The sequence below is a fragment of the Hevea brasiliensis genome, chromosome 13, assembly GCF_030052815.1.
Source record: "Hevea brasiliensis isolate MT/VB/25A 57/8 chromosome 13, ASM3005281v1, whole genome shotgun sequence".
NCBI classification, from domain to species: Eukaryota; Viridiplantae; Streptophyta; class Magnoliopsida; order Malpighiales; family Euphorbiaceae; genus Hevea; species Hevea brasiliensis.
This window is the reverse complement of record NC_079505.1, coordinates 71,414,873-71,431,006: the sequence shown is the minus strand read 5'-3', so window position 1 is coordinate 71,431,006 and position 16,134 is coordinate 71,414,873. Positions and strand designations below refer to the sequence as shown.

The window sequence follows — 16,134 nt, the reverse complement described above, 5'->3', positions numbered from 1 at the left end:
ATAGGAAAGTGAAAGAGATGAAATGTAGCATTGGACAGAACAGTTAAGACATCCTTAAAATTTAATATGAAAATTTTTTTTATTTCAATTGGTTTAAATCTTCATATAAACATATGAATAAAATCTTTTCAATTTTTCATTACTTTTATTTAATGATACTTCAATTTTTATATAGTTAATTTTTTAAAAAATAATTATTATTTTTATATTAATTTTTTAGCACGCGTGTGTATATATATATATATATATAAGAGATTACAAGTTCACAAACTAAATATTTTACAATTACCTAGTCTGATTTGATTTGGTGGTTGAAAATATATCACTCATTTAGTAAGTGTAATCTTTACTTTTCCAATCTTTATTAAAAAAAAAAAAACTCAATAAATCAAACAATATAGAGAGATCGAACCGGCCCATTGGTTATATAACTGAGATATACTAGCGAGGCGTCTTAGAATATATGTTCTTTATGGTTGATTAATATATTGAAAGCGCCTAGAACATATGTGTGGAGCACACAAGAAAAACTAACATAAATTTGATATATTATGATCCAAAATACAAACAAAGATTTCACTTATGTTATATATGGGTCCTAATAAATATATTATATTTTGGATTTACTATAAATTGTGTTTAAGCAAGAATTTCTTGAAGCACACTTAATAAAATCTCTTATTTTTTAATTTATAAGGATAAAGCAATTAATTAATTGATATATGATATAGCTCCTTAAAATATATATATATATGACCTAATAACTCGGGTTTTTAGATAGCCAATGAGCCTAATCATATTTAATAGTTCAGTCATGAGATTTGTTTAGTTAGTTTAACCACTGTAAGACCCATTCAATAAAAGGAAAGAATCTTAATTAAATTAAATATAAGTAATCTTGGTAGGATTGTCAAATCTAGCAATACTTGTAATTGTGCCCTATAAATAGAAATATAATCATGTAATTATGCTAGCTAGTAATATCTATATATAGATCAGATCATCTCTAAAGGTATGATCTCCTCCTTAATCAATTTGATATACTATTATCTCATAATCGAGTCTATACCCGATGGATCTCTGATTCATTTATTTTCTGTTTTGTAGTCTCATATTCACAAGAAATTTCTATAGACCACAACAATAGCGCTGTCTATGGGAATCGACACAAAAAGCTATGTCTTTTTCCTTTTTATCTCTTGTAGAGAAGCCCTCACCTTTGATTTTTTAAGCTTGTGATAGGAGAAGTCATAGAGACATTACAAAAAGACACATGGGTTCAAGTCACTCTAATTTACCACGATAGGGATTTCAGAGATCTACGGCCAATTTGTTTCATAAAAAATTACAAGCCTGACACAGCTAAGGTAAGTGCCCCAAAAATCTACTTTTATTTTCACAAATATCACCAATGATGAGCTTATAAATTAGCTCCACTCTTAGTTTTATTTACAATTCTTACCATTAGTTCTTTAAACATAGAGGAGGCTTGATTCTTATTTGTTTTTACAATTTTGCCACCAATCTTATACTGTTAAAGTCTCCTCATTGGATCCTTATTTACGTGAGGTATCATTATTACTTCTATATTATAATTGCATCAATTGCCATTAGTTTTTGTTGCCAGGACTGAGTAGAGAGCCCTAGAGTTTACTCATGCCGCCTGTCAAGGTTTTGAGGAAATTAAAAATGATGCCATCATAAGAATGGCCTTAATCATTACTTGTATTTTCAATTAGGCCACCATTTAGCAACTGCTCACGTTTTATTCAAGTATGAGTCCTGCCATATTGAGTTCTAATCATAATCACAATACATGCCATCTTCACATGTTCCATATAAATTTTGAATTATTTGCATACTGCCGTTGTGATGTGCTAAAATGATTTTATGGAAAATTAAAAATATGCCACCTTTCTATAAAAGGCATTAAAGCTAAGTTGTACTTACATGATGTTCACCAATTTACAATTGGTTGAGTTTTGCTCTTAATTACGAAAGAGCCACCCTTTTTCGTATAGATAGAATTGCATTATTTTTGTTGGAAACCACAAAAATGCCATCGTTTGGTTTGAAAAGAAACGGTTTCAAGTCTTACCTTTATTTTTTAAGTACATTATTGCGTTTCTTTAAATGATATTTATTCATTTTAGAATAATAATGTCATTAATTTTTACTTATATTAGCTTCCATGGTTTGTCAAAATTTATAAAAAAAAAAACATCTTCAGTCTTTAAAAAATGAAATAGCCATGATTTGCTTAAAATTAAGTACATAATCACTAAAGGTCTGATGCATGCATTTTATATCATCATTTAGGTATAATTTTGTACATAATTTACTCTTGTTCATAGCTATTACTATAGATATTAGCATATATTTAGTCAATTTTATAATTTTACACTTCTTAGTTTAATTTTTGAAATTTATTTGTTTTGTAGGTTAAATTTGGAGAAATTTGGTATATTTTGATCAGAGCAGCCATTTGGAAGAAATTAGAATTGAATTGCAAGAAATTTGAAGTTGAGTTAAAGAGGCCAAAAGTGACACAACGCGCAACATAACCGATTCAGCTTATGTAGCAGATTGTGTCGATTGTCAGATATGCAATTTTTCTCGGGTAGCAAGTTTCACAACCCGCGACACAACCCGCGACACAACCGATTCAACTTGTGTCGTTTTACTGAAAATGGCTGACGTGACATTTTCGTTCCTCTGATTTAACACATCATTTTCTCTAGAATTTTTCACCTTTTTGCTCATTCTAGGGCAGATCTCTGAACCATATAAAAGCTCTTTTATCTATTTCTTTCCATAAGGAGAAAGAGGGAGAGATTTTCGGCAAGAAAGAAGAAAAGGAAGAGGAGCACGCCTGGTTTTGCAGCAGCAACAGAGGACATTTCTGCAACTCTCCAGTAGCTGATACTTCATCATTCTACTGGGTTTTTCTATTCCTTAACTTAGTTTTCCAATATTTCTTCATTTCTATACTTGGGTTTGTCTTAAAACCATGATTTGTGAGTAGATATTTGAGATTCTAGAGATGGGTTTGTAAATATTGTTTTGTATTGTGATTTTGAACTAATTTAGTCATTTAAATAAGATTTGTTGCATTTTGATTTATTTCTTGTGAGCTTGTTGCCTTGCTTGATGAATGGGCCCTCATTAAATTAAGCTTTAATCCTTGATAGATAGATTGAAAAGTGAATGTTTAGGATAGATAATCTTGCAATAAACTTAGTTTTCTTAGTGTTAGAGATAAGCTAAGAGGATTAAGGGGACTTTTCAAAATCAATTAGAGCTTTAATTGGGTTTTTGTTAGGTTTGAAATACCGTGAAAATATGGTTTGATTTAATGAATACCAACTTTGAAATGCTTGAAAGAGGTTTCAAAGAACTAAGAATTGATTTCCCTCAAAATTGAAATTCTCATGTGTTTGGCTAAATTAGGGATAAACCACATGCAAACAATATGGAAAATCTTATCTCTAGAATCACTTTAATTTTTATTGAATTTAGATTTAATTCCTACCAATTTCATAATTAGCAATTTCAATTTAAATTTTGGTAATCTGGTTTAATTAATTTAGTTAATTATTTGATTTAGTTTAAATTCCTCAAATACCAATTTTAATTTGAAATTTCATTTTTAATATCTTTAAATTTTACCATTCTAATTAGCTTATCATTTTATTTTCAATTTAAGCACAATTCCCTGTGGGAACGATATTATTTTTAAAACTATATTACTGTGACCCGTGCACTTGCGAAAGCATATCAAGGTCTGACCATGTGTTTGTTTGTATCTTATTATTCTCTAGTTTATTTGAAATAGTGCCATTGTTGAATATGGGCAATGTTATGTTGGGATGGCAAACTTGCTTTATCCATGATTTTATATTGCAAAACCACAACGTTGTCTCTCGCATGATGGCACAAGATCTTATTTTTGTTAAAATGGAAATTCATTTTGACTTTAAATGAATAAAAATTTGTTTTATCATAGCTCAATGGGCTCGAATTAAATTATATTATTCTAAATCAACTCTAGAAATTATTTTCTAGAACTAGTTCAGGGCAATTATACAAGCTTCATTATATTAAGTTGTATAGTTCAAATATTATTTTCAAGCTGAATGGTAAAATTGGAGGCACCCGAAATTATTTTAGAATTTGTCTTTCTAATTTCCATAATTAGTATTGCTTTTGATTTCCATTTAGCTCCTGTTTATAGGTGATTAAAATTCATTTTATAGCCTTGCATATATGAATATATGTTCATGAATAACATGTTTGCTCTCCAAAATTATTTAAGCTTGAAGGCCTTTATTATTGATCAAAATCAGTATGTAAACCCTTGGAAATGTACATTATATATTCCATTTGTAATATTATTTATTGAACAATCTTGGATAAATCTACAATATGCATTATATGGATTATCTTCACAAAAATATTTATACAAGTACTATTTTTGCAAATAATTTCAAAAAAGCCAATAGCTCCAAAGCGATAATTCGCCATTATCAAGATTATCAAGGCAACAATGTACCAAGCTAAAAACAAACTGAAGGTGCTTAGCCCATCCATGGCGATAATCTTCCAGGCTAAATTAATTAAGGGTACTTACTTCATTAACGGCGATTGTCCGCCAAGCTAAATAAACTAAAGGTGCTTAGTCCATTAACGACAATAGTCCGTCAGGCTAAATAAACTGACGGTGCTTAGCCAATACATAGCGATAATCAGCCAGGCTAAATAAACTGAGGGTGTTTAGCCCATCTACGGTAGTAGTCTGTCAGGCTAAATAAACTAAGAGTGCTTAGCCTATCCACAGTGATAGTCTACCATGCTATGATAATAGTCTGCCAGAGCTAAAAAATAAAAGTTCTTAACCTACTAAAGGCAATAGTCCACCAGGCTAAACAAATGAAAGTGTAAGCCTACGTAAAGTGATAGTCCACCATTATCAAGTTCAAAGTAATAGTCCACACTCTAAAAATTGTAAGGTGATGGCCAAAACTTTATTGTCTAAGTACAACGAACCTAAAGATTCATACTTGAAAGGGGGACTAATGATATAGTTCCTTAAAATATATATATTTGACCAGTAACGCGAGTTTCCAAATAGCCCATGAGCCTAATCATATTTAATCGTTCAGCCATGAGATTTGTTTAGTCGATTCAATCACTGTAAGACCCACTTAATAAAAGAAAAGAATCTTGATTAAAGTAAGTAATATTAATAGGATTGTCAAATATAACAATGCCTATAATTATGCACTATACATAGAAATATAATTATATAATAATGCTAGCTAATAATATCCATATAATTACATAGTTAACTTACCATAACTAACTATTGTCTATATCCTATATAAAGATATCAGATTATCTATGGAGCTATGTTCTTCTCCATAATCAATATGATATACTATTTTCTCATATTAGCTCTAACTTAAGCATTGGAGGGTCCTCACCGGGTCCATACTCAAGGGACCTCTAACCAATTTATTTTCTGTTTTGCAGTTCCATACTCACAAGGAATTTTTCGTAGACCGTAACAATATAGAATTAAAAATGTCGTAGAATGATTGGCTAGTTATGCCATTTCTTTTCCATTAGTAACCCATCATTTAGATGATCTCTCACCTAGTATTCTGCCTCGGTTATTACATGATCTCGTTGGCACCTCTTATGAGTACTTACTAGAAGGGCTACAAGCATCGGCAAGTGCATGACCATAATCTTTTGCAATCACAGGGCCTAAGTGATAATCGTTGACATCCAAGACGATTTTGGCCTATTGGCGTCCTGAGACCTTCGAGCCGCTGTAGTGGTGTTCATGCTCGATGGCGTAACTATAGAATCTGACATCGAAAGGCAGCAGACACCACAATCTCCCTTTCGAAAAGCTCATAATGGTGAAGAATGCTGCCATTGGCAATCAATGCAGACCTAGGATCAAGGACGACGACATAACCAATTTTGAGCAAGTGGTGAGGATTATCCTGATAGAAGCTTACCAAATGTACTGCTCAAGTGATGATTCCTGCTCGTCAAGGAAGTATAATTACACTGAAAGTGTTTGTTATAGCATTTGGAGAGTTGCATCTCACGCATATACGCTAGCACAAAGCATGCGATTGTGGGTTGTCGAAGAATGTGGCGATGGAGTTTGGGTGGTTAGGGATTCAAGTGAATTGCATATCACCTTACCTGATTGAGATGCCATCGGTGATGAACTTCTTCAAGATGAAAGAGAATGGAGGGAGTGGTGGTGCGCATTCAAATCTTAAAGGGGTGAAACTAAAAGAGGAAGATGTAGTAGAAACTGAAATTTATTTAGCAAGTGATGAGTCCAAGTATATACAGAGTACGTAGGCATAATTTAGCATTAGATGGAGAGGGTTAATTACCGCCATTAATCCTAGTTTTGGCTTGTTCTCAAGATCAAATATGACAAGGATTATTTGGTAGAAGTAATCCTTTATAATGAAAATTTTAATTAATTGAAGTCTATGGTCATTCATTATTAATTTAATTATTTTGTTTTAAGCAATATTCATGATATTGTTTCTAATTAATTTTAAAAAAAGATAAATTCCATTTAGTATTATTCTAAATAAATAACTGTGGAAGCTTATAATTAATTTATTAATTTCTATACAAGTTTAACATACCAATACAAATACAAGTAGATGCCACTTCTTGCTATAGTCTAAAACAACGTACCAAGTAATTGAAGTTGAATAACAATAATTTATATAATTATTTGATATTTATTTTCTATTATTTTGTTTCATAATTAATAGAATATACTCAAAGTTTAGGCTTTAATACGTCAACTATATTAGATCTATCATGAATTTGTAAATATTTCCAGTCATCATCGTCTATGCCAGTGAAACAGCGATCCACCATATCGTTGCTTACTAACTCCAGGTTTGAAGGTTGCCACTGTTTTCAATGAATATATAAGAATAATTAATGTAAAAATGCAAACAAAATCAAAAGAAACATATGCTATTCTATCAACAAAATCATGGAACCTTTCAAAAATATGAAAAATATATACTTTATATAATTTTGATTTATTTAGTTTTAATTTTAATTAAAATTCACATTCAGAATTTTTATTTATTATAATAGATGTTAAATTTAACAGTTAAAAATTTTATTACTAAAAGTATAAAATGTATAAAATTTGTTGTCATAAATTTATGATAACAATATATGAATTGTTAAATGTTACTACTACAAAATTTTGACTGTATGTATTTTATAACAAAATTGTGATGGTTACAAAAAAAATTATTATTGGCAGCACATGCTATTAGTAGCAATTATTCATATTACTATTGTATGCTAACTTTATAAACAGTAAAATTGGTATTACTGCAAAATTTTTATTACTAATTTTAGCATTTATTGCAATAATTATATGAATTATTTTTTCAGGATACCTCAAATGGGTTGGTAGAAGATTAATGCAAAGACTTAATTATCATATACCTTTGGTTTCTTGTCCTTGTCAAATAACATAGCTCTTGAACCCTGTAGAGTTATTTAATAGTTATAGAAGAAATCCTTTAAAATTAAGAATAAGTAGAAAATATAAACGAATAATCAACTCCCAATTTTTACCTCATAAAAATCATTGCTAATAGTTGCTCGGATGACGTTGCAGCAAATTGTATATTCACGAATGAGACATTGTTTCAAATTTTGCAATCTTCCTTCTCTTATCTGAAATTTTTAATTTTGAATTTATCATATAGCAAAGTAGCATGAAATTTCACTATTAGTTACAATATAAAATCTATTTTCATTTAAAATAAAAAATTAAGACAATCTTTAATTTTTTTTAAAGAAACAAATCAAATAAACACTTTATATAAAAAGATAAATTTCATTGCAATCGCGAAATGATTAAAATATTAATATAATAACATTAATATGAAGCATTTCATTAATATTATTTTGAGTTTCTTAGTAAAATTTATATTTGAATCTAAAAATATTTTTTTTTTCACTTAAAGCCATGATTCTGAAATTAGCTTTTTTTTTAAGCTTAGTAAATGAATTAAATTCAATAATTTTCAAGTGTCAAATTCACTTTAATAATAATAATAATAATAATAATAATAATAATAATAATAATAATAATAATACCGATCTAAGGGCAATCTTGAGGCTTGTTGGACTAGCTGCCTTTATGGAATTTATTGCCTTAGTGATCCAAATTTCTGCTTTGTTTTCTGCCTCTTTTTCCTGCAACAGATTAAGAAAATTCATTTGGTATTAATGAAGCAATTAATTAGATCACATGAGTCGTATAATTTTCCTTTTTACAAGAGAACATATATTATTAATTAAATATTAAAAAAACAAAATTATTAATTATATACTTACAAGTGCTAATAAAATTTCCTCAACCGTATCTTTTGAGAAGCATTTGTTAATAGTCTCCAAGCTAATTAGAGAGACAAATCACCCAAAAATCCATATATGAACTCAATTTTTAATCAATAAATTTAATCAAAATATAAATAACAAATGATAATAACTGTATCAATAGTTGATAAATTTATCCTCATATAAATTCTAGTAGCCGAATCTATTATGAATTATTAGTAATAGAAATAAATTTACTTAATAAATAATTGTAAATTTAATCACCTTTGATAAATACTATCTTCGTTTATGCTTGGTTTTTGCGTAAATTTATTAACAACTTGATAAATTATTGTCATTTCTGAGGATGCCAGCATTTGGAGTGTATTTTCCAGCAAAGGTAAATCCTATATCATAAAAGTAAGAATTACCATATTAATTATAATCTAATTAATAAATATATTATATGCAATATATATATATATATATTAGGAAGTAATTAATAAATTATGTACTTTTGAGAAGACAAAATGAGTTGCCAAGCCACATGCAACCATTTCTGCACCATTTAGTCTGGCTCCCGTAAGTCCTAAATATTCCCCTGTGTCAGATACAATATAATTTAGAATATAATTACTGTAATTCTTTCTAAATAAACTAAGGTTACGTTAAGGTTACGTTAATGCAATGTAATTAATTGTGTAATATAATTAAAATTATTATGTAATATAATTGTCATTACATTCTGATTGTAAAATAAAAACATAAATAATATAATATAATGATAATTTTGATTTTAATATTTAATTTATTTATATTATTAATAATAAATGATAATGGTTACAATAATTAGTAGTTGAGTAGTAGTGATAGTTGAGTGGTAGTGGTGGCAATGACTATATGGTGGTAAAGGTGGTAATGGCTACATAGTGATAACGATGATTAAGTGATATGGTGGTGGTCATGGCGATGATGGTAATACGGTGGTGATGACAAGATGAGGTAGTGGTGATAGTAACAGTAGCAGCTAAATAGTGGTAGTATTAGTGTTGACCATAAATGAAAAATAAAAAATCAAAATGATCATTGCCACATTAACCATAATTGATTACCATAATTGATTATATGATGTAATTATTATTTTATTATATTAAAATTTTTATGTTATTAAATAACGTAATCAAATATACAATGTAATTATGATTACGTTATAATTTTAATTACATCATAACAAACATGACCTAATATTTATATATAGAAAATGGAGGACATTTGAAATAATGTTTTAAATTGATAAATTAAAAAATTATTGTTAATGTATAATTATTTTTTAAATGTATTTTATAAAAATAATTAATTTTAAAAAATTATTTCAATAAACTGTAAAAAAATTATTTCAATAAATAATCATATAAAATTTAAATAAAATATAAATAATCCACAAAGCATGCATGGATTTACATTTTATTAACTGTAAAGTATTTACATTTAAAAATAAATAATAAAGATGGGAATTTTACCAAAATGCCCTGGAAGTCTAGAAAGAAAATGCGAAGCCCCCACATCTGGAAAAAGTCCTATAAAAACTTCTGGCATTGCAAATACCTGTAAAATAATAATAATAATTTTCAAATAATAATAATAATAATAATACTAATAATAATAATAATAATAATTACTTACGGCATTCTCAGTGACAATCCTAAATCTTCCATTCATTGACAAGCCAGCACCTCCTCCCATCACAATACCATCAATGAGTGGAAGCTTTATTTAATTATATATAAAAAAATAAAATTAATGAGTTGCAAAAAATATAAATTTAAAATTTTATCAAATTAAAATAAGTAAAAAAAAAAAAAAAAAACTCACCAAAGGTTTTTTATATGTAGCCAATAAGTAGTCCAAGTTAAATTGTTTCTTATAAAATCTAGCTCCAAAACTCCAATGTCCTGAATTAATGGATTAAGCACAATATAAAATAAATTAAATGGTTAGAGTTGCAATTATAACCCATTTTGTAATTATATTAGATAAATTATAGACTCTTTATTTTTTTGTAATTGTAATATAATAATCTCACAAAATCGATTTTTAATTATAATTGAAATTTAAATTTGAGACATCACAGTTTTAGATATAATTTTAATATAATTAAATTAAAATTCATTAATAAGCTTTCATATAATAATATTAAAATGGTTAGAGTTGCAATTATAACCAATTTTGTAATCATATTAGATTTTTTTGTTGTAATTTTAATAAAATAATATCACATATATAGTTGATTTTTGTGCATAATATTAATATTTTTTTAAGTAAGGAATTGGAGAGGTGGAATTTACTCACTAGACCAAGTCACATTTTTATTCTTCTTAAAACTATAAAACTTATGAAGCATTATTTTTTTTCCATTATAATCAATATAAACATTTTGAAAATTTACAACACAATTGAGGAGATAAAATTAAACAACTACATTAATCTTATTACTTCAACAATAGATGATGAAATAATATTAAGAAACCATCACTTTTAAATTGATTTCGTTTGAGGTTTGAATTTGAAATTTTTCTTATCTAAATCTGGTTTATTATAAATTTATGATACAATATATCGGAGAAAGTCTATGTGTTTGGATCCTTGATATACCAAGTACAAGTAAAAATTTCACTTGAACTTGAGACATCATAGTCTTGAAGGCGATTCTAATATAATTAAATTAAAAATTGTTAATGAATTCTTTTTTTTTTTTGGTACATTAGGGTATCTCTATATCCCTTTTATGATTTATAGAAGATTAATTCCTTCAAAGTTCGTAACTATTATTTTCAACAATAATTTCTTTAAGATTCATTAATGAGTTATATTTTAATAGTATTAAAGTTGTTTTTGATATTATGAGATCTTTAATTTTAATTACAGCAAGAGAATTTAAAGAGATGATTATAGAGAATTTTATTTTTTTTACCTCAAGTTTTAATTAATGGGGTAAATTCTTGCATGCCATAAAAAAAAATTATAAACAAAATTTTGGAACAAAACGATTATGATATTCACAATCTATGCTTCTAACATTGAAAGTTGTGGTAAAAATGAATGGAATGAAATAAATTTGGAAGCAAGTGATGGAAGAATTTAATTAACCTGCTATCATGGAACGAATAATTGAAACAACATCTCCACCTGCACTAAATGCTTTCCCATTTGCCTGTTAAAAATATATTCAAAACATAATTAATGAAATCTATATTTTATCAGGTAACATTAATAAATAATTTTAAATTTTAATAAATATTTAAATAATTTATGAAAATAAATATATTTTATTCAAATTTTTAATATTATTTAATAATTTTCTAAAAAATTTAATAAAACAAATTTTTATATAAAATTTAAAAACATCATTAATTATATACAAATATATATTACTGAATGAATATTAAAAATTTTAATTTTTTAAAAAATAATACTTAATTAATTAAATTTATTTTTTTATAATAAATATAATATTTAATTAATTTTTAATGATGTATTAATTAACATAATGACTCATAAATTCCATTCCTTAATTGGGTTAAGATCCAAACAGAGCATAAATGTATATTACCTTCAAAATTACAAATTTTATAGTAGAATCCGTTTCAAAGTCTCTGAAATTCTTAATCATTTGAGAAATCTGTAAATCAGAATTTAAAAAAAAAAATAACTGATTATTATTTTTACTTGAAAACTAAAAATGCAGAATTATCACAGGAAATTAAAGAGGAAATTAAAAATAATAAAGGGAATTGATATATATATATATACCACATCATAATCGAGGCTATTTAACTTGCTTGGTCTATTCAATATCACCTCCCTATAACATGAATCTCCTTCAAACAATACCTGCTTAATTAATTGCATGTATCATATATATATATATATGAGCTCATATTAAATAATTAATATTTATACGAAAATATACATATATATTTATTTAAAAAAAAAAAAGAAAAATTAATAATAAATGGCAGGAAGAGTATCGGCACCTTGTTAAGTTCCCTATTGAAGTTGCAGGTGGAAGCCATAGTCTCAAAGTTATTTTCCTTGCCTACTGAAAAATGGAGGAGTACGAGGATATTGTCGACTCCCATACATATATTTATAAGCCCAAACAAAATGGTTGCCATGTGAAAGGACACTGGAATCAAACAATCCAATTAATATAATTAAATATATAATTACATATGCAAACTATTCACATTATAATTAATTAATCCAATCAAGCTTCTAGATGACTCTAAATTTAATTTATTTTTTTTAAGTCAATTTATTTTATTTGGTTTGTTTGTTTGTTAGAGAGAAAATAAAATAAAATAAATTTACTTTTTTCTTTAATTTATAATTTTGGCTTCTCACTCTTTTCAATTGCTATTCACATTATAATTAATTAATCCAATCAAGCTTCTAGATGACTCTAAATTTAATTTATTTTTTTTAAGTCAGTTTATTTTATTTGGTTTGTTTGTTTGTTAGAGAGAAAATAAAATAAAATAAATTTACTTTTTTTTTTAATTTATAATTTTGGCTTCTCACTCTTTTCAATTGTTCTCAATCCAAATTTTGATCTTGACAAAAAATTATATTATTTATACTATTTTATTTAAATTATGATTCAACTCGAAATTTCACATTGCAAGCGGATTAAAATAAAAAATAAGATCTTTTATAATAGCGAAAAACATGAGCTGATAGAATTAGCATAAATATTATATTTTCTACTTGTGTGATAAATTTATGAGATATTCAAAAAATATACTAGCATTAAGGTTGAGAGTTCTAAGTGATTCTATTTTGTTATTTTTCATCGAAGTAGAATTTTTTCTCTCATCTTGCCCATAAATATTAAACTTATAGTCAAATTATATAAATTTTATATTAAGTGATTATGCAATTATGTGTGTTTTAAATTTATTTTTCCATTATAATAATTTATTTATTTAATAATTTTTAAATTAGATATTTACAAATATATTGATTTTGATCTCTTAAAATTTATATCAATTCAATCAAAGAATTTTAAATCAGTGAAAAAATATATTAATTATTTGATTAATATCATAAACCAACCAATATAATTAATTAAACATATTAAAATTTCCATAACAGAAAAAGACAGGGAGATTAATTAAACGTCATGTATTTAATTAATTAAATCCAACATGCATAAATTAAATAACTGACATGTACACATCCTAAATGAATCCACCAACTAAGTCTCACATGCTGGATCACCCATCTTATAATTTCTTGTTAAATTAATTTACTAAAATTTGTAAGGCAAATAACTCTGGAGAGGTTTTATCTTTTTATTAGAACCAATGGAGGCAGGGAGGGAGCTAGGGGTGAGTCGCCAACTTGAAATTTTGAAAATTTTTATAGATTTACTAATAATTTTTAATTTTTTTTAATTTTTATATTAAATTTTGATGAGTAATGAGACCTTGAGAGTTTTAAAAATTTTAAGTAAATTTAATAGTAATTTTATATAAATTTTATTTTATAATTATGAAACGATTATCATCATTAGTATTCAATCCCTTCAATCAATACATAAATAAATAATTTATTAATAAATCATATATTTTAATTAAGCCCCATAAACTAAAATTCTAGACTGTCACTTAGTGGAGGCGGCTATAACCAAATTTATAATAATATACAGTGGCGGCGCAAGAAACCCCAATTTTTCTTTTTAAATAGATTTATTGTAATTGTAATATTTTAATGCTAGAATCAAAGGGCACATATATGTGGTAATTCTTAACACATATGTCTCTCGCTTTTTAAAAGTTCAATTAATTCTTTGGTCTATAGATTTTGAATCCTCCAACTCTCGAAGGTCCTTATATTATGAATCTATTAGGCAGACAAGGAACCAAAGGTATCTAGCCTTAAGTTGGCCATTCCCCACATCTGATATCACGTGCCAAAACTCGCCGCCATATGAATCCCAACCTCAGATGATCCCATCACCACTAGTCTTACAGTGAATAACTTTCGAAAGGAAGAGAATCTAGCTAGCTAGCAGGTTGAGTCACAACCTGTGAACTCAATTAGATCTCACCTTTTTTGACACCACCTAAGCTCGCCAAGATTGCAAATTGCCTCACCAACAGTTGTGGAGTCGACTAAACCCCCCATTACCTTTGTTCATAGAGGAAAGGAGTAGGAATTTGTGTAAACAGAGGAAGAATGATGGATGAGGTACTGTGTGGGTCTATAGCTACACATGTAGGTCTGTGTGGGTGAAGTGGAAGGATAAATGTGTTAATTTTAACGTAATTGAAAGATGAAAAAGTAACTAAATTTTAAGAGTATTTTTGCCATTTCATCCGCAATTAATATTATAAGAATCTATCATATTGCAATGAATTTTACCAATGGATTTGAATTTGTTAGCAAATTGCGTAAAACCATACAATTTACTAATGGATTTCAAATGCATTAGTAATTTACGAGACATAACAATTTTGGTGTTCAAATTACCAATGAATTTTAATTTTTTTTTTCAATTTACCGATGAATTTGAAATCCATTAGTAATATCAATGGAAAGACCATTGATAAATACCAACGAATTTTAAGTTACTGGTAAAAAAAAATTACCAATGAAGTTCACTGCAACCAATCTTATCTATTAATAATTTCAATTACCAACAGATTTTATAGAATTACCAATAAAAAAATTCAATGATAATCTGTTAAATTGTTGTAGTGTAATGGTAAATTGACAAAAATATGGATAGAGGAACTTTGAACTATATAAATTCAAAACATATGAACAAAATCATTAACTTTCAAAAATTAAGAGACATATATATTAATTTTGACATACATCATGAACTAAAAAATAATTTACCTTTTTTTTTCTCCATTATTTGACTTTTGAGCTTCCAAGTAACTGACGTAGCTTCCATGACGTGTGGTAGTAGTAGTTGGCGGTTTGGCGCATATAAAATTGCTTAATTAACTTTGTGGTTCCTAAAAAAATTGCTTACCTACGTTACATGAGAGCGATGTGCCTAATTGTCTGTTGATAATTTTTTTTCTCGATTTATAAAATGGATTTGAAATCCATTAGTAATATCAATAGAAAGTCCATTGATAAATGCCAACGAATTTTAAGCTATTGATAAAAAAAAAATTACCAATGAGATTGACTGCAACAAATCTCATCTATTGATAATTTCAATTGCTAACAGATTTTATAGATTATCAATAAAAAAAAATTTAATGATAATATGTTAAATTATTTTAGTGTTAGTGTAGTGGTAAATTGACAGAAATATGGATAGAGGAACTTTGAATTTTATAAATTCAAAATCTATAGGTAAAATTATTAACTTTTAAAAATTGAGAGACATATATATTAATTTTAACATACATTATGAACTAAAAAATAATTTACCCTTTTTTTTCTCCATTATTTGACTTTTGAGCTCCCAAGTAACTGACGTAGCTTCCATGACGTGGGTAAGTAGTAGTTGGCGGCTTGGCGCATATAAAATTGCTTAATTAACTTTGAGGTTCCTAAAAAAATTGCTTACGGTACGTTACATGAGCGATGTGTCTAGCTGTCTATAAGAAGAGCTACAGTTTACTTCTTTCTTCTCATCCTAAACAAGAAGTCTCTGATACTTGTTCAAAAAAATGTTTTTTTAAGTTCCTCAATTCTCAAAGCATGGCA

General features: G+C 27.0%; 1 protein-coding gene across 1 annotated transcript; it reads right to left on the bottom strand.

The window, feature by feature from the left end:
* Window positions 1–6,825: 6,825 nt before the first annotated feature.
* Window positions 6,826–12,473, bottom strand: LOC131171719 (probable 3-hydroxyisobutyryl-CoA hydrolase 2). Its single transcript, XM_058131627.1, has 14 exons — window positions 12,435–12,473; window positions 12,211–12,291; window positions 12,011–12,079; window positions 11,548–11,611; window positions 10,273–10,352; window positions 10,084–10,167; window positions 9,921–10,005; window positions 8,916–9,001; window positions 8,686–8,807; window positions 8,419–8,479; window positions 8,179–8,277; window positions 7,651–7,752; window positions 7,519–7,560; window positions 6,826–6,963 (listed from the first exon to the last, which is right to left on the bottom strand). The coding sequence occupies exons 1-14, from the start codon at window positions 12,471–12,473 to the stop codon at window positions 6,826–6,828; spliced, it is 1,152 nt and encodes a 383-aa protein (XP_057987610.1).
* Window positions 12,474–16,134: the final 3,661 nt, after the last annotated feature.